Genomic DNA, 26,888 nt, shown 5'->3' with positions numbered 1-26,888 from the left:
CTTGACTTCATAAGAAAAAAAACTGCCTGCATTTCATATATCATTTTAATATCCCTTTCTATTGCCAGAAATGCTCATAAACTAATGCAACCTCTGAAATATTACTAAGCTTAGCAGAATTAGGCTTTGGGACTTTTTGTTACTGTCTTTGCGGACACAACCATATTTTACTTTAATGTGTATGGGTCAAACTTTTACAAGTGCCTTAATGACCCCTCTGGCTTTTAGTATCAACAGAGGACTGCAGTTTAAATCTTCCTAAATGTAAACAGGTATGTAAGGTGGGATCTCTCTTTGATCTCAAGTTTACTCAAGCCACTTACCAGAGAGATGTCTCTAGTTGTTGTAACTTTGATGGATAAGCTATTTGGAACTCACTAAAAGGACAATGATTGAACAAAATGACAAGGTGTTATGTGACAGCAATTTGAATCTGAAGTGCCTGAGCTCAAGGTCATTGTTCAGCACAGAGGAAATCAGTGGATAAAGTCTGCAAGCCTCTTTTTCAGGAGCTTTATAGGAAAACAGAGGCCAAGCAGCTGCACTGGAAGGGACATCTGTTTGGTCACATGCAGAGGACAGCTAGTGGGCACCACAGAGAATGTTCTTTGTTATGTGTGCATGACCTAAAATATTATACTCTAGAAATGCTACAGATGCACACCACTGTCTCTCAACCTAATGCTTTCATTGGTTTGTTTGGTGCATAAGACAAAGATTTGTTGTTGTGTGCCTTCAAGTCATTTCCAGTTTATGGTCACCTAAAGGCAAACTTATGAGACATGGAGGCTCTGATGACTGCAAGATCAGCAGGTTGGCAGTTCAAGGTGTAAGTGCCAGAGTGAACCTCTGTTGCTAGTCCCAGCCTCTGCCAACCTAGCAGTTCGAAAGCATGTAAAAGGTACCGCTTTGGTGGGAAGGTAACAGCATTCTGTGTAGTCATGCTGGCAATATGACCACGGAAGTTGTCATATGGCCCGAGATGATCAATGCCCCCTACAGTTGGACACAGCTAGACAACCTTGTCAAAGGGGAAGTTTTTTATCTTTTACACAAAGGCAAATTTATCATGGCAAGATTTGTTTGGAGGAAGTTTGCCTTCATCTTCCTGAGGCTGAGAGAATGTGATTTGCCCAAGGTCACTTGGTGGGTTTCCACAGGTGAGTGAAGATTTGAACCTTGGTCTCCAGAGTTGCAGTCCAGTGCTCAAACCACTTCATCACAGTGGCTCTCAAAAGATACATTCTAATATATTCCTAAACTCTGGGATAAGGTAGGCAAGAAAAACATACATTCTTCTGGCAAACAACTGGCTATTTATCTGTAGTATTAAAATTTCCTCTTTATTAGTTTCTTAGCTACTTTTATGGTAATTGAACAAATTAAGGAACAATGAATACATGATCAAAACAAATGCATGATTGTAGCTGTAATTTTGCAAAGTACCACGAGAGAAACAAATTAGTTTTTCTCCCATTCTTAATCATATGATTTCTTACTATCTACTTCTAGGGTCACACTGAATTTATGTTTTATAGAAAGGGATGGGTGAGGAATTTCCTGACCTTACATCTGAATTTGAAGTTCCTGGAGCCAAATGTAGACCCAAATGAAATCTGTAGTTGGTAATGCACACATTTCTCAGCTAGCTATGCAATCTGCAAAAACACACACAAGTGTTCCAGAAGTGCAGAAAAATGCATCCACTTGAAATATATATATCAACAGACTTCATTTGATAGGAAAATGTGTATAAAATAAGTCCATTGGAAAAATATGAACAAATAATGCATCTGTTTTGAAAATGTGAACAGCAGTAAATACATATTTCACTGAGTACATGCATAAATGAAGGATTGTAATCCAACGTAGATCTGAGTCAGAATGAATTTTGCACTGCAGGAAAAAAAACCCTCAACAAGATCAAGCCTGACAAATCTGAAAATCCCTAGGAAGAAGGAACACCTGTGTAGAAAATTGTGCTTACTGTATGTGACAAGCATGTACATTTTGTAATATTTATGTGATGTGAAATACACATTTATATTTGTTCTTGTGGATGAGGTGCACACAATGTTTTGCTTGGTATCAAACACTTAGCAAATGTGTGATGCTTTTCCAGAAATGCAAATGGATCAATTGCTCCCCCCTCCCCCCCCCCAAAAAAAAACCTGGCTTATAACCTGCTCTTACAGTTGATCTTTTCCCATAATATATGGGTGGAGAGGATGGGAAGAGGAAGTGCTTCAACTGCCAGTTGCTTTACCACTGAAACTTCATTATTTCCCAGCTCCCTTTACCCTTGTTACTGTTCTCACTTGACATGTGTTTAGCTCTCAGAAACATAGGACTGGAATCCCAGAAAAATAATTGGGGTGAGTGGAGGAGATGCTTAGGTGAGAAATGGCTGGAAGGAGAAGCACAGTCATGTGTAGGGGTCAACAAGATTATGTTATAGGCAGTGCAATATGTAGTTTGATCCTCAGACACAATTAATTTTTGTTCATTCTGTCAAGAAAAAAAGTATTTTCAATTCATTCTTCCCCATTAACAGTTCATCCTTCTTGCTGTTTGCTAGTTAAATGAAATGTAAACCAGCTCCTCACTGCAAAACTAAAAATATCCCCCTCTTTGGTTTGGTATCACAGTAAAGCATCTGAGGAGAATAGCAAAATATTCTGGGTTTTTCCCTGTGGCAATATTAAGTTACTGTACTGGTTTCTTTCATCCTATCTCTGTTGGTCATTCATAGAGACTGCTCAGACATTATTACCCTATTAAACATATTTAAACTTCTTTAATGTTGGAACTAGTACATTCTTTTCTGCAACAGAATTGAACAATATTATTGTGTACTAATAAATGCTTCCTGTGCACTCCATGCTCCTCTTTTCTGTTAGTAAACTTGGAGTAAAGTGTCTGGCGAAAGCAGATGCTCATGTGACAGAACTATTGGTATTTTTATGTGTTGACTAGTTAGCTAGTGGGCTTAACTCAGAGTCTCCTTCTGCATCGGTGGAATATTACCCTATCCCCCTATTAATTGAACAGGTCTTTTGTCACAAGAACTGATGGCTTCAAAAGTCCTTGTAATACTGCTTCAGAGAAGTGACACTAGACATCTTAAGAGCAAGGAAGAGGAGAGCAATCAAGCTATGCTTGACCTCCAGACTTAAACCACTAGCCCTGTGCAATCATTTTTACTCACAGATGTTTACAATAATAAACATATGAGGAAGGAAATGTGCTACTCCTGCTCCTTCCATTGTTACATTCACCAGTCTCCACTATGTGAAGGATGATGGTTCTGAACCTAAGAGCCTCCTAAATCCATGGAGGCTCTCACGTGAGCTGAAACTCTGGAAACCCCTCGAACGTCTGTGGAACATTTCCACAGATAGAGAAGTATTTCTGGAGATGGATGTGGGGGGCTAACATAGTTCTTTTTCTCATGTGTAGAGTAAATATGCTAAGTGTGTTTTTGCTTTCCCCAAAGAACCTTAGGGCCTGAGTGCCTTTGTTTGAGATCTGCCCCCTCTCAAAATCATAATTTTCAGAATTCTGTGCTGAGAGAATATATTAGTGGTTAAACAGTTTAAAAAGCAGCTGAGGCTAGAACATGAGACCTTCAGATATAGAACTCATGTCCATTATTATGTCTGCTAACACCTCACTTGTAAGATACATTGTAGGTATCTGCTTATTCACATCACAATATACTTGTATTTATTTGGGTGGTTAATATTTTTATCTAAGAATAGTGGCCACTATTTCATCAATAAAGTATTTGTAAACAGAACCAAAGGGATAGGAAAAGTTCCTCATCCCCTTTAAGTAAAACGCTGCAGGTAATTGAGATTTAAACCAACCTGAAACCTACTTATCCTGAGTAAATACAGCAAGTGAGAACAATAAGTGATCGGGTATGTTTAAATATAAGGGCAGTAGCTTCAGATTCCCAGGATAGTAAGTGCCTGCAAAATCAAAGTTCTACTGTTCTCATGCATGTCACTACCACTGGCAAAATTGAAGTTTCACACAATCACAAGGACATCTCTACAGCCTAAATAAATATATCCTCGATGAGAATCCATTGACGGTACAATGAGAATCAAATGATGGTACAATTTCCACCATACAAAGCAACTTTGAAAGATTGTTAGAACTGTTGAAGAACCCTTTCAAAGAGCTTTGTACCATGTGGATTCCAGTAGCATAACTTAAATGTTGGACAGTGTGGATATATTAATCACATATATTCCATATTTCTGCCTTATGGACACTGCTCCTCCCTATTACAGCTAAACCAGAAACAGCATTGCTTAAAAATCACAGTGACATTTTATTTTATTTCTTTCTTTTTGCCACTGAAAATTCTCCATTTGCTCATGCAAATACTTAACAAATATATAATTGCTCTCAAGCTGTTTCATTCACTTTGCTGGCATTTATTTGTACAAGATAATATCATATAAGTCACACTCTTTAGCTTTTCACCACTAATGCTAGTGTTTTCTTTTATTGCTTTCCATTACTAGTGTAGGGGTATGCTGATTTCCCAGATAATATTTCCTCCCTTCACTTCTACTCATGACGCTTCTTGAAGCAGATGCTTCATCCTATTGCAGGGCCCGGCTGGGCCAGATCTTTGCATTTCCCCATGAACTCATTTCCAGTAACCTCAATCTAATTTCCCTCTGCCACCAAATCCTTGTCAGTTCTTAGGCAGGAATTGCACACTCAACATTGACTGCATCCTCTGCACCACAAGCCACAATCCCTTTGCCTCTGCCAATCATATGCTTCTTACTCTGTGAGACTCAATCCATGATGAGAAACTGAAATTGACAACAGAAAACACGAAACTAAAACTCGCAACCAAACACTCTCCCAGCATCTGAAAAAACAAAAACCCCAAATGAGGAGGCCAAAATGTGAGTGTACATTTTGCAGTTCTTTTCAGATTTCATTCCCCAAAGCCTTTGATACAATAATAATGAAACCAGGCATTGTTACCTAGTAGGCTGATGCCTAGTCGAGAGAGGCCCTGGCGCAGTCCTTCTCCCAGGTTCTCAGGAAGCTGCCTTCTCCACTCTTCTTGCCTATTGTAATGCTCCTCATCCAGGGACAGCCTATCCATGTTGCGAGCAAGGCTTGTTGCCAGGTTGGTAATTGATGTCAGTGTACCTGAATGTAAAGTTGGGCAATCAAATCAATGATTTGCTTAGAATGGAGGCAATGAAAGCAGAATCTGGAAATACCTCCCTCCCCCTTTGGGACTATTACTCCCAGATTTCCTAATGGCCAAGTTGGATGCGGGGATTGTGAGAGTTGTGGTCCAAAAACCTGCAGATGAAACTGTTTTATTTGCAAACAAATGGGGCAGTACAGATGGGAGGTCTGTGCTGCCTCTGTAAGCTCCGTGTCTGTTCTGCAGCATCCCCATGCCACAAAAAAAAAAAAAAAAAAGAAAAAAGAGCTGCCTAGAGCAGCTTCTTTTTAGCGATGCTGGAAGCAGGAAGGACCACCGCCGTGACACCACTTCATGCTAGCGGCGTCTGGTTGCTGTACGGCGCTGGCGCCAGCATCATGGCGGCCCCTGTATGGATGGGAGGCCGCTATGATGCTGGCGCCTGTACAAATTAGAGTTTGGGAATGTGTGGTGTCTGCGCGCTCCTGAACCCTAATATCGCCGCCACCATGCCACAAAGTGCCCGTGCGTACCGGGCCAAGTGAAACGAGATAACACATAATTTTGCCTAGCTAAGCCAGGCTCATGAGGTATAACCTACTGCTGATAATTTCTCAGAGGCAGATGGAACAAAGGGAGCCTCTACTGCAAGTTATACAGAGCCAAGTTGACAAAAAATAGTGCTCATCTTTACTCCTTGGATGCCGTGTGAACCATTAAATCTACCACATGGTTGCTGTATCCAAATTCTGACTGTTGCAGTCTTGCTTGCTGGAAGAAGGGGAATGGAAATGTCATCCTCCTTGTATCCCAAATGGGTGCTGAAAAGACCTCTTTTGCCCCAGCAGCTGCTAGCTGTTAAGGTGGGCTGGTGGGTACATTTTATGTAATCTTACAACATGACTATATAGTCTTACTGAAAACGGAACATAGAGAGATCTTGCAGTACCTCTGAAACTAATGGAAAGAAAAGAAATTGGCAGTATGAGCTTTCAGAGACTACAATCTACTTCCTCAGATGCATTTGGTGGAGTGGAACCTTCCTGAATGTCCACTTCTGAATACGGAACAGTTATGGATTTGTAACTTTTACATTGTGAATATCCAACTTCAATACAGAATGTCATTCTGTATCTTACATTGTAAACCATTTAGAGAGTGCTTCATTCTCTGATAAGCAGTATAGAAATGTACTTGGTATTGCTATAAGGATTGGCTTCATCACTGCATGGTGCAGATTTAACACAGTTTTTCGGCCTGATTCCTTATGAGGTCTGCTGTAACTGTAACCTACCAAATCTTCCACTGATAATTAGCAAGCTAATCCAAAAGCAACATGAATACCATTGGGAAAGGGCAGTGGAAATGCAGAATTTGAAAATGAGCTCACATAGGACCATTTGCATTCTCATTCAATTGCTGGCAAAACATTTCCCTTGCTTTGAGGACGCAGCAGTGCTTTGAAGCCACAAGATGGCACTATGTCTGTTTTCAAGTCTAGTAACATCCAGATGTACCACTTACTTCAAAAACATGCTCAGAAATATCTAACAACAGTGCTTTCCCCCCTTTTGAACACTACATATGATGAGGCAATGTGGTGTAGGATTTCTAAGGTACAGCAGTCTTTAACATCTCCGTTTAGTTACTGCATGACAAAGTGGCCATGCGGGAAGGTTTAAATCACTAGTGTTTCTAAGATGCTATTGTTAAAGAAGTTACCTGTTTTTAAAACACAGTGAGGATAAGTGAGCTTTCTTACCCACCCAGCATTTCACTAAGATCCCAACCAGTTAGAACAATGAGGAGGATGAGAAATCCATCTAAAGATATTAGTGCCTTCCTTTTAACACCTGGTGGCTCACTTGGACATCTACCTTTGGAGATGTGCTTCACAAATGATGTTGTTCCTCTGGAGACACCGCTAACAAAGGCTCCAGGACCACGGGTCAGCCCTTCATATGGAAGCCTGAAGAAGTCAGCTATCCCATTGCCTATGCTTCTTACCAAGCTGGCTGGGCTGCCAAGAATTTCCAGAGATCCAACCACCCATCCTATAATGCAAAACAGGAAGAATGGAATGTGGATGGTTAGAGAAATCACAGAAACACCAGTAGTTGGGTTTTTTTGAAGGGAAGAAAAACCTCTCTGTTTTCTGGCTCCCCCATGTCATTTTTATACCAAAATTTATCACATCATGAGCTTCCTTTGAGAAAAACATGGGAAATAGCTCATCCACTACGGATTCAGCAACGGCAATCTTTCATGCTTTCTAAATCAAAGAAATCCCTTTGGCAAAAACACAAATAGCTTTAAAATGACTTCCTTCCATGAGCCTCCTGTATTTCTGCTAAAACTCTGTGTGGAGAGATGGATGCCGCATGCAAATGGCTTGAAGTAATAGGAGCAGGGGCTTATTTTGCTTAGGAGGCTTTACATCTTGCAAAGCAACTTTGTTATTCCACATTTTCACAGCGAAAGACTCATGACAGCTAGTTTACAGTGATACAGTGTGTAGCCTTGGGGGAGTGTGAAGGTCAGCTGCTTGATGGGGTGTTGGGAAAGGGGATGCAGATTTTTGACAAGTGCATAAGGAATTATTTTAATCCAGCCAACAGCTCTGTGCTGATCACTTTCTTGTAGAGTCTAGTTATAGCCAGATAAATGGCTTTTTGCTCAGCACAGTTGTGTAAACATAAATGGCATTTGCATGCTGATTAAATTACTCAGAGGGAGGATCCCTTATGAGTTCCCCACAAGGGGATGAACTTGGAAGATTCTTTGGATTGAGTTCCCTGCATAAAATTACAGTGGTTGGCTGATAGCCCAATGTCCAAGCATATTGCCCTTGCTTTCCTACAAGCTGTGCTACAATCCTGGTTTGGAAGCCAGAGCAGGACTACTGGAACAGATTGTAAAGTCAAAACTGTTGTTTGCAGCAGCCAACATTGTGGCACCATGTGGGCTACTTAGAAAACCCTCAAAGAAAATTAAAAGCTCTGTTTTGGATGCCAAAGAGGAGGGTGGACTGTGCCTGTATCTAACAACAGTGGGGTTTTTTTAGGGTGGAAGCATGCACAGCCGATGGATGACTGCACATCAGCAGTGTTTTTACTCAGTGTTGAGCGTTTGCAATTCTGGTAGCAAATCATAATGTGAGATAAATCTTCTGACTCATGCCTCATAACGTGGGATAATCTATCAACTGAGTCAAGCAAGGTTACATGGAAAATCCAGGAGTGCACCATGTAATTTGCAAGCAGAGATGTAAAAACCTTTTTAACATTATTAGATTCATTATAAAGAGCTTCCCCTCTGGGGGGAAATGAATAAAACTTACTTAGAAAAATCTACCGAAGGGGCTTGTGGCTCCTTCAAAAACTAACAAACATAGTGAAGAATAAACTTTCATGGGGCAGAGGGCATTTTGTCAGAAACTGTTTCTTCTATTCTGCAGCAAACGGTCAAGCAACTAAAACGCTCCCCTTTTCATCTCCTTATATTTCAAAAGCTGTAACCTTCCTTGAAAATCTATTCTGAATCTGAATAATAATATTGCAGTTCTAAATACTCTGAAGGTACCAGATCCCATCTGATCTTGGAAACTACGTAGAGTCAGCCTTGGTTAGTACTTGGATGGCTGATCTCCAAGGAATATCAGGTGATGTAGGCTGTATTTCAGAGGAAGGCAATGGCAAACCACCACCGTATTTCTTGCCTTAAAAAAACCCCCCAATAAAATACATGAGGTCACTGTAAGATGACAAGAGACCTGAAAGGATTGTACGTGCACACGCGCACGCACATACACACATTTACACAAATGTCATTCACCTAACAGAGATAACTTGGGTGGAACTACATTTTTCCATCTCCAGTGCCTGCTTAAAACTTCAGTTGCTACTGCCCTCTTTCAAAAAGCGTGACAAGAGCTAGCCTCCGGCAGGATTTCTCCTGTCCAGTTTCACCTCCTCTTGACTTAAATAGCAAAAATTGGATTCCACTTGAGAATTTTGCTCAAAGACTAGGAACAAAGGGGTTCTTGAGATTGCGCCCTCTCACCAATGGACAACATTGGTGGAGTTCAGTTTTTGTGATTTAGATAAGCCTGGATGAAGCTGGCATCATTGTATGATGTTATATATGTTATATATATTATATAAAACATGCCAGAAATTTAATATATAATACTTGGAAATAAGTTGGCAAGGAGATTTGCTGATAGGTTGTGGCTTCCCACTGCTTATATACATGCAGTGATACTTGTGTCCTTGGGACTTATGAAGAGTCCTCAAATACCTGGGCAGTATCCTGGGACAAATATCTGAAAATGTGAGTATCATTCATATAGTGCTTTTATGATTTTGGACTCATTCATATGTACAGTCAAGCCTCCATATATGTGGAGGATCTGTCCCCCCTCCCCCTGCCCTGGTTCTGGTGGATATGAAAATCCACACTTGCTCAAGTCCATTCAATTCTCTACTAAAAACTGGGACAAAATGTAGGACAATTGTAGGATAAAATTTAGCCAAACAATGTAGGACATTTAAGAAAAATGGAGGACCTTAAATGTCCTACATTTTGGGCTAGATTTTATTCTACAATTGTCCTATATTTTGGTCTAAATTTTGACCTACATTTTGTCCCAGTTTTTACTAGAGAATGATGGCAACCCTAGCCCCGCCATGAACTAAAACAGCAGCTTGCCATTCTTGGATGGCAAGTCCGCTGATAAGGAGGGCGGACTGTAAAAACGTTCCTCCTACCTATTGTCCAACGGACAACTGAGGGAGCAAACCAATACAATCAACAATATTGCTGACCCTTACTCATCTTACTTCAACACTCAGTAAAAAACAGTGTCATCAAACACTGCTTCAAATGGCAGCAAGCCCACATGAGGATACAAAGGTCACAGAGGATTAGTTTTTTGTGGTTTTTTTGGGCTATGTGGCCATGTTCTGGAAGAGTTTATTCCTGACATTTCACCAGCATATGTAGCTGGCATCTTCAGAGAATGCTGGCATGGAAGTGAGTGGGCTATATCGTGTGACCCTTGGTTGAGAGGAAGGTCACACCAAGGGCCTTTGACTTCACTCGTAGGCAATGTTGAAATCTCACGCACACCACATTTTGTTCTTCACTATTCCCCTTAACATAAGATGGGCAACTGTGGCTCTTCAGACATTTGACTGAAATGCCTATGATGTTTCTTCACTGGTTATGCTGGCTAGAACTGATGGGAGCTGTTGTCTGACAACATCTGTAAGGCCTCAGGTTACACATGCCTGTGCTAAGGGATCACAAAGTGCACCTTTTCAAACTGCATACTACATTTCACTGGTGCTCCAAAAACTACTCTCTTCATTGCTGGTGTTATCTATAATAACACCACACTGTTCACGCTGAGTGAAGGGAAAGTCATGAGAAAAGTCTTTCTACAGGATTATGTAGTTTGAACATATAAGCATATGGAGCTCCCAAACAGGTCAGACCACCTATTTTGTACTCTGCCTGGCTCTCCATGGTTGTAGGCAGAAGTCTTTGCTATCACCTTCTGTGTATGTGTTAAGTGCCTTCAAGTCATTTTCGACTTATGGTGACCCTAAGCCAAAGTTATCATGGAGATTTTTTTTTTTGGCAAGGTTTGTTCAGAGGCAGCTTACCTTTGCCTTCCCCTGAGGTGGGAGCATGTGAAATTCAGGTATGTTCAAGAGCACCCAAAATTCCTCCAAAGATGTCTGCCTAAGTTTGTCCTTTCTGAAGTATACATGATACACAATTGAGTTGGATTGTCCTTTCCAAGCCACTTAAATTCTGACTGACATAGATGCACATTGCTTGGAATAGTACAGAGTGCAACAGCAACTGGTACAGAGGATGATGATAATCATCGTTCAGTGAAAGCTCTGGCTATGGATAGTTTTTCTATCCATTGCAATGTACACATTCTATGTGAGAAAAAGTGCAACATAGATGGAGTCACTTTATGAATGCACATGTATGGAAGTGAGACAAGGCATCCATTAATCTAATAGACTGTTTGCTCACTATTGATCTTGTATGAGAAAGAATCAGTAAAACAAACACACTCCTTAGATCAAAGGACAATAAACATCTGTGTGCCAGTCTAGCATGAGGATTCTGTGAAGAAAGACAGATTGCTAATCATAAACGGCAGCCAAAGGGAGATTGAACAAGAAAACAGTGTTCAATGGCATAATTTGCTTCAAATGTATAGAGACACACTGAGGAAAGAAAATCCTTTTGTGAGACCATGTTAGGAATTAGTTTTGAATTCTGGGATGTACAGGCTGACTGGGACAACAAAAAGAAAAATGTAACTCAATATATTTCTCAGTTTCTCACAAGCTTTGCAAATATTCTTCAAGAGGCCAACCTCTGCTCTCTCCTGTTCATGTCAGTTTCATCAGTTCTATCATTTTATTCAACTTCCCCTTAAAGATCACTTTTATGAAGACAATATTTTTCTTCAGACATAATAGTCATTGCACTTGCACATCAATAAAAATTAAGTACATTGTAGGTAGTGATATTTTTTGAATGAAATAAAAAGAGAAGTTTAACCTAATTAACATCTCTTACTTTAGCTGATGGAGTAACATCACACCAAATTCCTGTGATACACAACAATAAACAAGCTATGGCCATGTTTGGCTTCCCTAATATAGGACACTGCTGGTCAGGATCACCATATGATCAGATGTATCCTCAATTGCCAACATTCAGGAATGTTATCGTATGCTTTAATCACATGGTTACATGATCCCCAAATAGAACAAAAGTATTATAAAAAAGAAAAGAAAAAGAAAAAGAAACATACTGTACCTGCTCTGAATAATGCTCCTGCAGCATAATGCATGGCCAATGCATGAATGAGCTGTCTGGCAGTTGTGAAGACAGGTCCCCGTTCAAACACAGAGAAGGAGAGAGGAGTGTGATCTGAAGCAATGTATAGCTTCAGTGAAGCATGGATGCTAACTAAGAGGTTAACTGGCTGGATTGCTAACTTTCTTAGCTTCACGGGATTGACTAAAGCATTGGCATGCTGCTTCACTTGTTCAGGTAATATCTGGCTCAGAGCAGAGGTTTTGGTGGAATGATAAATGTTTTTGCTGTCCGGGAGGTAGGTCTCAAATAAAGTCTTAACATAATAAACAAATGTGTCTTCCACATATAACCTGGCTGGTTTCATTTCGAAGCTGAGTTCATTCACATGGAACAGTAAAGTCTGCTCTCCTGACAAAGTGAGGCACAATTTGATGAAGGAATTTTCGCTATATTCTTCCAGATCTTTGCTGGATACCATGATGCTGTGCATTTTGGTCCACTGTATGCTTTCATTTTTCTCTCCCTGGCACAGCAAGACTGGAAAATGGAAATTGGATTTGCTGTAAAGCTGATTGTCCAGCTGTAAGTCTCCACAATAGATCTGGAGAGTATAAAACTGCTGAACACTGTTGGTGGCCTCTCCATTAAATTCCTGTGACAAAGGCCTAAGATAGCTAGCAACTGGAACCATATGAAGGTAAATGTGGTCTATTGTGAACCGCAGAAGTTCAGATGACATTTTGGGGTTTGAGATGTCATCGTTCACAGTGAGGCTCAGCTGACTGATGAATGTTTTAAACACAAAGCTCTGCTCTTGAGTTCTGCATGACAAAAAGCAACAGCAATAAGGTCTTTTTACAATCAAAATTAAATCAAATGCAAATGTGATTAATATGAACTAGATCTGGGGATGCAAATTACCTACAGTCAACACATCCAGAGAAATATTATTGCTAGCTGGTGCCAAATTACACTCTTCTGCTTCTTTAGCAGCAAATTGTATCTGAACTTCTCTGTAAAGTACAGTTTACAGCCATACTTGCAAGGTAGCATGAAGTTCAAGCAGACAATGGGATATATGCTCACACATTGTCAGATTTTGGCTCTTTTGCAGCAGACAATATAGGGTGTTTCTATTGTGGATCATTAACACCACATTATGGAAGTGTATATTCCTCTATTAAATCGCCATGACTGTTTTAGACTGATGATAGTGGTGTTTACTTTATAGTTCTAACTGCTCTTGGCTGAGCTGACCTAACAAGCAGGCTATGATAATGACTTATTTCGAGGGGATTCAAACTTAACAATAGGGCATATTTTTAAAAATCCACAGTAACACATTCTGTTCTCCCTTTGACATCACCTCTGGAAGCCAAGCACTTGGCCAGTTTATAAATAGGTATTGCTATAATTTAAACTGAGTGGAGCTTGCTAAGATGATTTTGCGATTTTAGCGCATGAGGAAGTGTAATAAAGATGATCGACTACATAGTTTGCATGGGACCATTCTTCTGTCCTTCATCACAAGTAAGAACTCCCACAGACCTCAATGGGAGTTCTGTGAAAGTACGGACTGCCTATCTGGCCAAATAAACTTTAAACTTGTGAGTCTGCACTGAGCCTTGTTTATTGTACCAGGCATTTTGTGTTTATCCTAGAGTGACATGACCTTAGATGTTAGATTGTTATGTTTTACTATGATATACAAAATGTTAACATGTGGTCTAAACATACGCCACACATACGCAAGGACACCAGACAAAACAAACAGTGGTGCTATATTTAATAAGTCAGTTCACACCTAGAGGGTGAACAGCTTACACAGGATAATTTTCTTTAGGATTTCCTACTTCTAAGCAGTTTTAACATACCTGTTCAAGTTGGCCTGGTGTCCTGGTCTTCCTTCGGGTGCTAAAGTGATCACTATTGACCCACACTGATGAGCAACATCCACATAAACATAGCCAAAGCCAGTTAAGAACACAATCTAAAATGAAAAAGAGTACTTAGAAATCTGCAAAACATGGGTATACCTTGATTCAGTCATGTTGTTCTCGTTGGACAGAACAGTTACTCCACAATAGTAACAGTGAGATCTGTAAAACTATATTGAAACAAGTAGTTTGAGAATGTCAATGTTTAATATTTGCGTTCTGTTGCAAAGGAAAGAATAAAAACAGGTCTACAGCATAGTTCCCACACTTTGTTCCCCCATGGACTGCATTGAGAATCTGATGACAGCTATGGATCCTCTCCCCAGAAAAACACAAGTACAGTTTTCACATGTAACAGGAAGGAAATCAAAGAACACAGATTAAAACATTGTTTTAAAACCATCCACCAACTACTTACAGTCCATGCACCACAGCTTAAGAACCCATGGTTTACAGGTTTAGATGAAAACATGTCAGGCCCATGTTCTGGTATCTCTAAAGATCAGTCAGCCTAGTTGTTTGAGGCAGAACCTGGAATGATGCATTTTCCCCTCTTTATTTACGCTTGCCATTTGGCTTGCCTGCCTAGGCTCACTGCAACATATGTGGAGAGCATATGAGTTTGCATCACTCTCACTTCTCAAATATAGCAGTGTTCCTAATTACCAGTGCTGAATTCTGGCTCAGAAGCACACTTGATCTATATCGTATGACTGAGTGGGACATAGAAGGAGACATCTCCTACTATTTCTCTGCTAAGATGTACTTTATCCCTCCACCATGTTCTTCTTGTCATTTCATTTACACCAAGAAACCTCTCCGTAATATAACAGCTGGGAGCTTGTTCAAGTGTTTAACAGTCATGTTTGTAGAGCATGACTGTGATGAAAATGGAAAATAGAAAGAGTTGACTAGGGTTCCATTTTTGATACTGGAATCATTTCACATAAAAGGTTCATCACAGCGAAATGAAGTAGTTCTTAGTAAAACTATGAAATAATTGTAGATGTGGAGGCAACCTTAGTCTGGCAATTTTTCCAGCTTTAACATTGTTATTATGAAACTTCAACTACCAATATTAGGAGCACTATAATTATGGGTCTGGCCACTGACAGAATGCCACCAACTGTGGCATTACAGTGATGCCCCCCCCTCAACAACATAAAGCTGTTTGTCCATAAGATGCTGAATTTTAGACTGTGATGTAAACAGCTGAAGAAACAAACAGAATGATAAATCTGAAAAAGATGTCAAGAGGAACAGTCCTGGAAGAACATCTTGTATAAACAGGATCGCTAAGGAAGCATGTAAAAAACCAGAAGCAATAGTTGGCCCTAAGAATGTATGTTTGGAGGAAAACAGACAGTGCATTTGGGCCAATAACTTCTACACAAACTTGTCTGAATTTTTCTCTCTCCCTCCACACCTTTTGGCATACTTGACTCTGCATTCCCTTATTTCTTGTCAAATTACACACACCAGTAATTCCATAACTGTGTTAATAGCTTCTTTTGTGAAAATGTAATACTGAGAATTTCTTTCTATTCTGTGATTTAGTAAAGTTTCTTCAAGAAAACAAATATAAAATGAAAGAAGACACTTCAGTTTAGGGAGCGCCATATTTATAAATGAAGCAATAATCTATCCTAGAATATTTTTAGGGCTACTGATGCTGCTTTGGAAAGAAAGACTGCAATGTGTTTCCAAATACCCCAAGTTTTGTCCACACTTATCTCATCTAATGCTGTGGAAGAACAGACTTTGAACTCTAACTCTTTTTGCTATCTAAGGAAGTAGACCAAGACTACAAATCTACAACTTCTTTCACTCAGCCAGTCTAAAAAGTGCTAAAAGATATCTTTGCATACTGATTTTACTATGCATATGGTAACTGATAAGTGAACTTTGTTGTAAACAAGGACAAAGAGCATGGTGGTTAGTAATTACAATTAATGTATGACTAAAATTCAAAAATTAAAATGAAAAAAAAGTATGGTTTTTCAGGATTAATGCTCAGAAAAAGGCTTGTTTTTTCAGGAAATTACAAAGAGACAACATTAAATTAAGAACACTTTCCAGTTTTTTGTAGCACAACTTTTGAGAAATAAAACCAATTAATGGCTTGCAAGAAAAAATCTGTATCACAAGGAAAACTTCAGTAAAAGTTGAATGGAGAGAATTACTTGCTATAAGCACCAGTATTTATTTCAAGGGAATTGGAGAATATTATTTTATCCATGGAAAACCTTTGCATGAAACTAATTTGAAGCTCAAATGCGAGAGAGTTTGCTGAGAAAAAACAAACTTAAAACACTCAGGAAACTCAGTAGGTATCTTTACTGAATGGAAAGGCCAACTGTTGACAGATCAATCGCGAGAACATTATGTAACACACAGTAGTTTGTAAGACATGCCGTTTTAAGGATGGCTCTTGGTTTTAAGTTAATAAACTTAACAACTTGGAATGTTGTTATAGCTGTAGCCTGGTTTACTTTTTCCATAGTCAAATTGTAACATTTGTTTTTGTGGAACAAGAAATCAAACAGCAGCATGTGGAGGGGATGTTTTGTAGCTATATACAAGTGCAGGTTGAACACACAAGCTAACCAGGGTCACTTATGCAAACAGAAGATCTCTAAAGAAATGCCAAAACCTAAATGCAACAATGGCAGTAAGTCATTGGTCCCAGTTTTCATTAAAGGCCAAACTACATGCAACACTAATTTGTCTTCAAATACAAGATTTGTCTTGCAGAAATAAACCAAAGAGGTAGCCCAATCCAGATTGTGGCCCCACACTTGTATTTTGCATGAGGAAGAAAGTAGCCATGTGCTTTTATTAGAGCCTTTAAAAGAAGCAAACTGCAGGGGAAGGGCTTTTAATCTGTACTGGATTGCAGCCAGGGATGGAGTGGTGGCTGAAGTCCCCCTACAGCTATGCTGTATTTCCCATTCTGGGTTTTGTTTTTAAAGGAAAATCTTGTACTTGAGAGGAAATGATATGATGAACATGACAGGTAAGTTCACAGTGAGCACGGGCCTTGTTGTGAAGATGGAAATGTACCAGACATGTGAGCATGCTTCATAAAAAGGTGCACACTCCCCGAATGCATTAACTTAAAGCGTTTATTTTTGGGGTTGTACCTCTCAGTTTTGGAAGTATAGTGCAACACTGGCCGTGATGGTGATATATTGGCCCTGGGGGATTGAGAGTAATGGCAAAGCAGATCTCTGACCCTGAGAGGTTCCTCATTCCTATCCAACTGTTGGCAAACATCAGGGGTTGGAATCATGTGGTCCTCCTGATGATGTGTGACTGCAACTCCCAGCATCTTTTATCATTGGCATACAGGCTAAGGTTGCTGGGATTTACAATCTAACATTATCTGGAGAGCTGTCTGATTCCCAACCATGGTAAAGAGTAAAGTAGCTGGTGCCAGACTTCCTGGACTAGTCCAGAAGGAGATCTTCATTCTTTATTCTAAAAGCATCATCATGCCACTGGTCTGGCTCATTTTTCTATACTTATGACCCATGCACATTTGCTTTGAATCAGAAGAATAACAATGGCATTCACTAACTGAACAGTGTGGAAAAATAGTATTTTCCAAAGGCAGTTCTGTTATTAAAAGCTGGATACATTATTCTTTTTTGTTTCCGGACTACCCTTATCTTGGCTTAGAAATGTTATTAGTGGCCATAGCGCTGCTCTGATACATGAAATAACATATTGCTAAATTATTTCTTTGAAGATTTCCTGATGGCAATTAATTCCACAGGTCAAATAAACATAGCAGAGGAAGTATTCCTATTTAGTTCCTTTACATTAACAGACATTCCCTTTCACCAAGTATCCTTTTAATCTCGCATGGTGGAAAATGCTTTTTGCCTTCGCAACTCCTGCATGTTTCTGAAAACTTCAATCAAATCGTTTTGGAATCTGAGCCAAAACTGGCTCTGATAGCGGATGTCAGATGTGAATTTCAGTAAATACTTATAGAGCTTTCTTACAAATGGAAGAAAGAACACTTAGCTTAAATTCACAGCTGGACTGAAAGAGTAAGTGGTTCATGATCCTGTGAGATCAACACTGTGTGCTGTAGAACAACATTTACAGCAATCAAATTCTGGTGCGAAGGAAACAAACAAGTTCTGATAAATTATTATTTGCTTTCTTTGCATAATTTATTCCATTCCAACATTCAGTTTTTTAAAGGACCACATTCTTTTTGGCAGATAAGCTTGTAGTCAATACACTGCACAGGTCTTTAAGCTTTAGCATACAATAATGAAAAAGTCAATATTACTTTCCCCATTTAATAAGGGAAAGGTATGGAGTCACATCATGTGCCATTTCCTGTTGCCTTAGGGGAGGAGGGAAAACTTTTCTTGGCATTATGGAAAGAGACAGAAACTTTTGGTTTTTGGTGGCTTTATGGTGGCCAAGATCAGAGTTGCATTTAATTTGGCTCCTATACAACTTCTACTTATTTCGTTTTGTTTTTCTTTTAGGCATGAAAGTTATATCATTTATAATCACATATAATCATTTACATATTAATATCTTCTGTTAATGTTGTATTTGCCATCTAAACTACCTTGTCTGTTAACCTTACCTCTCTGTTTGCTTACTATCTTTTTGTCTTTCTGCTACCAATATGTATATTAGAAGTTCTGTAGTTCAGGAACTTCCCAAATTACACTGTCAAGCACCAAGCACCCTATCAAACACATATGTTGCCATATGCAAATAATAACAATACAGTGTCAGATTATAGTGGCACTACTGGAACTGGGGGTATGAAGCACAGACTCCCCAGAGAAACCAACTACGTCAAGCACAGTGGGACTCCAACTTTTTCACTTGAACTACGCTTTACATCTATATTTGAATATCACACACCTCCACTTGAGATAGTATATTAATAAAAATATTTTGTTTATTTAGTGTGCATACTTTCATTGGCACATTCATGTATATTTATGTTTTAACATTTTATAAAGAAATAATGTTGTTCAAATTAGAATAGCTTTAAGTAAATTCAATATTTAACTCAATGTATGTGTAAATTTTATACATAAGAAGTTTTGGAAAAAGAGGAGGAGAGGGGATCAGGCCCTCCAAGCCTTGTGCGCCCTTGAGCAACTCTCATGTCCCCCCAGGGGTTCACCCCATAGTTTGAGAACCACTAATCTAGCCCTCTACTCTTTTTCTCCTCTGAAAAGTTTAAGTATACTTAAGTAATCTCTAAGAATTAAATGCTGTAATCTCCCTCTCACACACAAGCACATCATATTCAGTCACTCACATATATTTTAGTTAAATTAACTTGGATATATTGCAAATATTAAGATTAATTAACTAGGATCTATGCTGATATTCAGTGTTAATCATCCAAGTCATCTGCCAAAGAATGCAACTATCTTATTGGGGGGGGGGGAGACTTTTATTTGACAGGTCTGCTAAACATACTGAATGGAATGCATCAACAGCTTTCTCCACACACCAGTTATGTAGTTATCGTTAACCCTATGCATTATAGATTTAGCAAAATTGCTCTAACAAACATGGCTGTGCCATAACATGAGATGGTTCTGATGCATACCCTACACACTGGATGAGTGTCACTGTAAGGACAGAATATGGAAGAACAGAATGGTTTCCAATTTGCAAGGGGATCAGACAAGACTGAATTCTATCCCTCTATCTCCTTAATTTATACACAGAATGTACCATACAGAAAGCAGGATTAGATTTGGAGGAAGGAAGTGAGAACAGATTAAAAAATTGAGATCCATACATAATACCATGCTACTAGCAAAAAATTCCAATCGACTTATGATCACTACTGCTGAAAGTTAAGGAAATAAGTTCAAAAGCAGGGTTACAGATGAATATCAAGAAAACAAAAACACTGACGACAGATGATTTACATAATTTTAGAGTGCTGTGATGAAAACATGGAAGTAATTAAAAGATTTTCTGTACCTTGATTGAGGTCCAAAATATACTGCAGAAATGATCTAGTTTGAGACTGCTTTAACCATCCTGGCTCAGTGCTAGGGAATCCTGGGAAGTGTAGTTTACTGTGGCATCAGAACTCTCTGACAGAGAAGGCTAAATGTCTCACAAAAGAACAGTTCCAAGAATTCCCTTGCACTGAGCCAGGGCAGTTAAAATGGTCTCAAACTGGATTATTTCTGCAGTGTGTTTTGGACCTGAGTCATCAGTCAGAATGAAGACTGTAGTCAAAACAGAAGAACTGGGAAGGGCACCTATGAAGGAACTAGATAAGATCCTCAAATCTAAAGATATATCATTAAATATCAAGTGTCAAAATAATTCATGCCAACATATTCCCGTTTTCTATGTAAGGTTGTGAAATCTGGACATTGAAGAAAGGTGAGGAAGAAAATAAACTTGTCTGAAACGTGGTGCTGAAGGAGAGTTCTATGGTTATGGTGGAGTGCCAAAAGGATAAATAAATGGCTCCCAGAGCAATTGAGAGCCAACATGGTGTAGTGGTTTGAGTGTCAAGATTACGACTCTGGAGACCAGGACTGGAATCCCCACTTGGCCACAGAAACCCATTGGGTGACTCTGGGAAGTCACATTCTATTAGCTTGAGCAGAAGGCAAAAACAAAAACCCCTCAACTGAACATGAGTCAACAGTGCAATGCGGCAGCTAACAAGGCCAATGTGATTTTAGGCTGCATCAATAGAACTATAGTGTCTAGATCAAGGGAAGTAATAGTGCCACTCTATTCTGCTCTGGTCAGGCCTCACCTGGAACATTGTGTCCAGTTCTGGGCACCACAAGTCAAAAAGGATGTGGAGAAACTGGAGCGTGTCCAAAGGAGGGTGACTAAAATGGTGAAGGGTCTGGAAACCATTTCCTATGAGGAATGACTTAGGGAGCTGGGGCTGTTCAGCCTGGAGAAGAGAAGGTTAAGAGGTGATGTGATAGCCCTGTTTAAATACTTAAAGGGATGTCATATTGAAGAGGGAGCAAGCTTGTTTTCTGCTGCTCCAGAGAACAGGACCCGGAACAATGGATGCAAGCTCCAGGAAGAGAGATTCCACATCAACATTAGGAGGAACTTCGTGAGAGTAAGGGCTGTTCGACAGTGGAACAAACTCCCCCGGAGTGTAGTGGAGTCTCCTTCCTTGGAGGTCTTTAAACAGAGGCTGGATAGCCATCTGTCGGAGATGCTTAGATTAGGAGTTCCTGCATGGCAGGGGGTTGGACTGGATAGCCCTTGTGGTCTCTTCCAATTCTATGATTCTATATCTTGACAAGAAAACCCCATGATAGTCTTAGGGTTTCAATAAGCTGGAAATGATTTGAAGGCAAACAAGAACAAATTAAGTCTGAACTCTGATTAGAAGCCAAAATGATTAAACTGAAACCATTATATTTTGAAGATATAATGGGATGACACGACTCACTGTAAAAGATGATAATCCTCATAAAGTGAAAGGCAGCAGGAAAAGAGGAGGACCCCATAAAAGATGGAGTGATTCCATAATGCAAGTCTGAATTTTCAAGATACAAACAGAGCATGAGATGCCTGAGCTCATGGAGGTCTCTCATCATAGGGTGGCCATAAATGGAAAATAATCATAAGCCTAGAAAAAGCATAATAACCACTAAAGTCAAATGGAAAGTATAAATGATACCTCAGGACAGTTTGATTCTTCATAGTTTTCACTCATTTTCTCAAGGGCTTTGGTCTACAAGCAGCTGAGGTCTTTTCATATTAAAAAATTAGGTATAGAAATACTAGAGGGTATGAGTCAAACATTAGAAGGAGGGGATTGACAAGAGCTCATTTTTTCCTTTCCTCCCCAAAACATAATTTAACATTAGATATGCTTCTTAATGGCTCAAATGAAAAAAAATCCATAAAGGACAATAATGAGGTTAAGCCAAAATACTAAAGAAACTCCAGAAAGGTATAATGAAAAAAAACCAAGTAAAAAGTACTGGACTATTCAAAAGTAAGAATGGGTAGCCTGCTCCATTCATCTCTGTCTTAATATGACCACCTTATTCTAACTCATTGCTTTTGATCAAGACTATAAATATTCTTGAAATGTAACACTATTGTGATGTCCTGCCAGGACTGATTGAAACTTTCCCCTGCATTTTCTTTCATTTTGGTTCAGGCCATAGATTATTTTAGTGTAGGAAAGTTCTTTGTATTAGTTGTGGGAGGAGCTGTAGGATCCCCTGCATTATTTCCAGGTTTGGTTTGCCCTTTCCCAGCATACTCTGTTGTAGCTGGCTGGAAGCTTTTAGTTTGGAGCAGTCTTTGCTGTGAGCAGGCAGAGAGCTGTCTTTTTTTGGTGCCAAACAGGCCCAGACAGCCGGAAAGGGCATTTCTTACACTTTAGCCAATTTAGTTACCATCAGCAAGAAAATAAAGGAGTTCAGGAGCTGAAAGACCCTATACCAGCTCCATTGAGTGAGGAGAGCAAACCAACATCAGACCCAGAAAGATGACACCCTGAAGATTGCTGAAACTGTAAAGTATCCTTTATTTAGAGCTGGGGAGGAGAAAACTCTTTATTTTTGTCCTTTAAATTAAATTTCCCCCCTTTTGAACTTGACATTCAGCTTCAGAGCCTTTTTTGGGTAGAAGAGTTTGATCTCACCAGGGTACTGGCATTGCACACCCAAACCTGCCACCACCTTTAGTTGGGTGTGTCTTCACAACTATGCATAGTTAATTGGGAGCCTCAGAGACATGAAAATATTCAGGTGCAGAAGCTTGTATTTTGTGAAGTTTTAGAGCCATGACTAGCTGCACAAACAGTTCACCCACATGCATGTGCATACATATATGAAAACATACACATGTATATACAGCTTTTTCCATTCACCCACATGCATTCATGCATATGCACTCACAGACATGCTGCCCCAACTATTCACATACAGTATACAGCCTCCTTGTAAAAACACAGCCACACACAGTATTTCCCTATCTGCCCCACCTCTCTATCACTTCCCAGTCTACTCTCTAGTCCTTCTTGCTACTTTTCACCACCCCATTTTTCTCTCCACCATGCTGCTTTCCAAGTCTCCTACACTTGCACTACCTCCACAATTATCCATGTTTTCTCCGACAGAAACAAACACTATTTTTCCGGGAGAATGAGTTGCCGCTGTCTTTTGTATAGTGGGAAACTTTTGCTAGAGAAGAAAAGAAGGGGAATGGGAAGACAGTTGGTTATTTGACTTGCCATTGAGCTAGCTCTAGCCTCTCCCTTTTGACCACATTCTAGTGGTGGTGGCATTTATGCCTTTATATCATAAAGAGAAAGAGAGAGTGGCTGTTGCCAATGCTCTCTGAATGTTTTCTTGGCTCCCTCCCTACAGCCTGGCCACTGCATCTTCTGCACATGCACATAATACGATGAATCCCATTGTGGAAGAAAGGTGGGATATAAATCTTTGAAATAAATAAATAAATAAATATTCAGTAATAAAATAAAAAATAGACAAACAGAGACTCTAGCTGGGAGCAGGGCTATACATTAGGTGTTAGTAAGGAGGACTGATCATCAAAAGTGGGGCTGTGAAATCAGTGTGCAATCCCCCAGCCATCTAAACTGTGGGACTGTCCCTGTCAGACTGCTCTACCATTCCAATATGCCATAAACAGTAACAAATTATTTCAAATTATTTAGAATTATCACAATCCATTTTGTAAAGATCTATTATGTACCTTAAACACTTTTGCCCTTGAAATAAAGGGTCAAAATGACACTTTTCCCCACCTACCCTGGCATTCCTACTTTGGGTAGCTATGTTGATGCTGACAGAAAACAATCTTACTCCATCATCTGCTGCCTGATGTTGTTACTCTGTGACTAAAGCTAATTAATAGGTATGAAAGAGTTTATGCATTTTAATTATTCAAAGGTAGCATCAATTTGTAGTGATTATTTGTTCCCAGATACACAGCAAATCTTCCACTGTAATGGAAAATGCACGTATATTTGTGAATTACGAAAATATTACAGTATGCAGGTTACAGTGTGCCCGTGCCATGCGCGGGTGCACCATACATGGCTTCAAGCTTGTGATGAAGCCATGCGGCAATTGCGAGCACATAACCCATTGTTTCCAATGGGGCATAAGCATAAGCAGAATTCCCCTTATGCGGGGGGAAATAAAACTCTTCACTAATACTGAAGATATGCAAAACATACAATTTGTTTTATACTAAGAAGCATATTTCTCTTCATTACAAAGACACAACTGGCCTGAGATGATGAATTGGCCCAAGGATGATATGAATTCCCAATTTTATTTAAAACAAGAAATCTGTGCCACTTGCAATTGTGCTAATGACCTTTTAGAGTACTTGGAGGACCGCCTTTCCCCATACAATCCGCCCCGCACTCTCAGGTCAGGTGGGAAAAAACTTTTGAAAGTTCCAAAGATGAGATACGTAGTGACTGCGCAAAGGGCTTTCTCTGCGGTGACCCCGCAGTCTTGGAACTCTCTCCCTGATGAGCTCCGCTCAACCCCCTCCCTGGAGTCATTTAAGAAAAACCTCAAGACTCACTTATTCCGCCAAGCCTTCCCCCACATGTCCTGACTGTCATCTTCTCCTGTGTATTGTGTGTTGTTTTATTAGATTGTTTATTGATTTTAACTGTTTTTAATTATTAGGTATGAATGATTGATTTTTAATGATGTACTCTATTATACAGTTTAATATGGGGGATTTTCGTGGTTTAATTTTTATTCTAATTCTGTTTTGTGCTGTATTGTATTTCATTATTATCTTGTAAACCGCTGTGATCGAAGGAATGATGGTATATAAATAAAATCTCATTCATTCATTCATTCATAGATGGCAAAATATTTTTCGGGCAGTTGGCATAACAATAAAGAGAAAGATAATTTACAGACTTCTTACAAAAGGAGGAAAACCAATTGGACAAGAATCTCTCTGGTTCAAGAATTAAGAGTAACAATTGTGCTCCTGTCTAGAAATAAGACCACATGGAATGGGCAAATGAGAATTCTTCTTCTTTTTTCTACCACAGAAATGAAGAGGAAGTTCCCCAAACACACTGTGTGTGCACTTTCTGATACTTTCAATAGGTGTTGCAAAGGAAAATTTCTCAGTGAATTCATTATGACTTGCCTTTGAATTCTAATTCTAAAACACATTTAATTAAGCTCCATGTTTAAGATGTGGATGTCAAATACAGTATATATCAGTGTCTCCTTTTGTTCGAGCTCGTGCTACTGAAATGAAGGTTATATCTAAGGTAGTTATACAGAAGTCTTCCAATACCTTAGTATTTTATTCTACAAATTTAAAATTAAAAACAAAATACTAACTTGGGTGCCTTGGTTATTAATGTCCACAAAATCACTCCATTCATTTGTTAATTCTTCTGAGGAGAGAACTTTCAAAACAATGCTGGGCACCAAATCCTTGGTTTTGCAATCTGGATAGCTGGAAACTTGATGATAAAGCTCATGGTGTACTGAGCTTTCAGCTGGAACATGCTTGCAGTAAACATCAAACTTTGGTGTGTCTGGAATATAATAAAAGGTCAAATAGTCTCTTTAAAGGAAGATGTTTGTACTTATGGCACAGTTCCATGTTATCTCCACACACACATGCATGCTAGCCTCTAATGGAGTTTGCCTGATATATTATCAGCACACATAATTATTACAGAGCTCTTTTTCTCTATTCTACAGAGCTTCTTTTCTTGGCATCATCCACACAAATGTACCTTCTCCTTAATTTTGAAAATTATCAATAAATTTACTGAAACAAAGAGTATAAGAGGAGAAAGCAAACTGTTTCATTCATAGACTTAAAACATTATTCTGTAGCAGTATAAATGTCATACCTTTGAAGTTTTCTTTGATAAGCATTGAGACAGGACACCTGTTGTGGATAATTATGCGAGGACTAGGATCTTCTGACAGAGTTAAGTATGTCACTCCAAGATGTTCCTGATAAGTCAGTGCTATAGCTCTAAAGTGAACAAGATTGTAATATTACATGCATCTTTACACAGGCTTCATTTGCTATTACAAACTCCATACCAACCTAATAATGTTTTAAAATAATAACTTTGGGAAATTTTTCATTCTCTCTCTCTCTCTCTCTCTCAAATAGGATCTCATGAATAACTGCCACCTTTAAAAATGTGACAGTGTGTCTACCATTGAGAATTTTACAAAGGAAAGGAAGAGAAGCAAGCGATCAGACATCATATGAGAAAAATAACCATGTGCACAAATGCACAAGAATGTATATATTAAGTGGTTGCCTCAGCTTTCATAGATCTGTGCAGGATGAGTTTTAGCTATTTATTGCTGAAAAAAGTTTGCAGGATTAAAGTGTGTGTAGGAATGAATAAATGAGGGCCATGAAACTATTTAACATACACAGTATTAGATTATCTCTAGAAAGCATTTGGCATAAAGACAGTGTATAACATGGATAGAATCAGTATGGAAATGTTAAACCTGGGATGAAGCTTTGAAGGGACAATATTGTAAATGAACAACTCTCATTAAGTATGTACTGTATAAAATAGCACTATATGCAGTGAAAGATAAAATTTACATAGGAAATTAACTTGCATGCTCAATAGAATTATACAGCACCTAGCACATTGCTGGCACAAAAAAAATGTAGAATAGCAACAGTCCGCCAATGAGCCCAAAAAAGTGACAGACAGAAACTGCATATCAAGCAGCACACCCTTTAACAGGATTATCTTCAATCAACACTCCCACAGATGTGAGTATATTTCTGTTTGCAGAGAATTTTTACTTTCCTGTTTATACTGAGTGCATTAAAGTGATTTGTCTAGAATATATAAAGATAATAAAATAATATGATAAAAATAT

At 39.1% G+C, this 26,888-nt stretch overlaps 1 protein-coding gene across 3 annotated transcripts in view; it reads right to left on the bottom strand.

The window, feature by feature from the left end:
* Positions 1–26,888, bottom strand: part of VPS13B (vacuolar protein sorting 13 homolog B) — a 485,868-nt gene that overhangs the window by 9,356 nt on the left and 449,624 nt on the right. For all 3 annotated transcript variants that reach the window (XM_042465697.1, XM_042465696.1, XM_042465698.1), the window contains 6 exons: positions 25,877–26,004; positions 25,353–25,552; positions 13,921–14,036; positions 12,044–12,867; positions 7,069–7,245; positions 5,017–5,187 (listed from right to left, as the gene is read on the bottom strand). In XM_042465697.1, coding sequence (XP_042321631.1) covers positions 5,017–5,187; positions 7,069–7,245; positions 12,044–12,867; positions 13,921–14,036; positions 25,353–25,552; positions 25,877–26,004 — 1,616 coding nt within the window. The remainder of the gene's footprint in view (positions 1–5,016; positions 5,188–7,068; positions 7,246–12,043; positions 12,868–13,920; positions 14,037–25,352; positions 25,553–25,876; positions 26,005–26,888) is intronic.

This window comes from Sceloporus undulatus, chromosome 4 (assembly GCF_019175285.1).
Source record: "Sceloporus undulatus isolate JIND9_A2432 ecotype Alabama chromosome 4, SceUnd_v1.1, whole genome shotgun sequence".
NCBI lineage: Eukaryota > Metazoa > Chordata > Lepidosauria > Squamata > Phrynosomatidae > Sceloporus > Sceloporus undulatus.
This window is presented reverse-complemented; position numbering and strand designations above follow the sequence as displayed.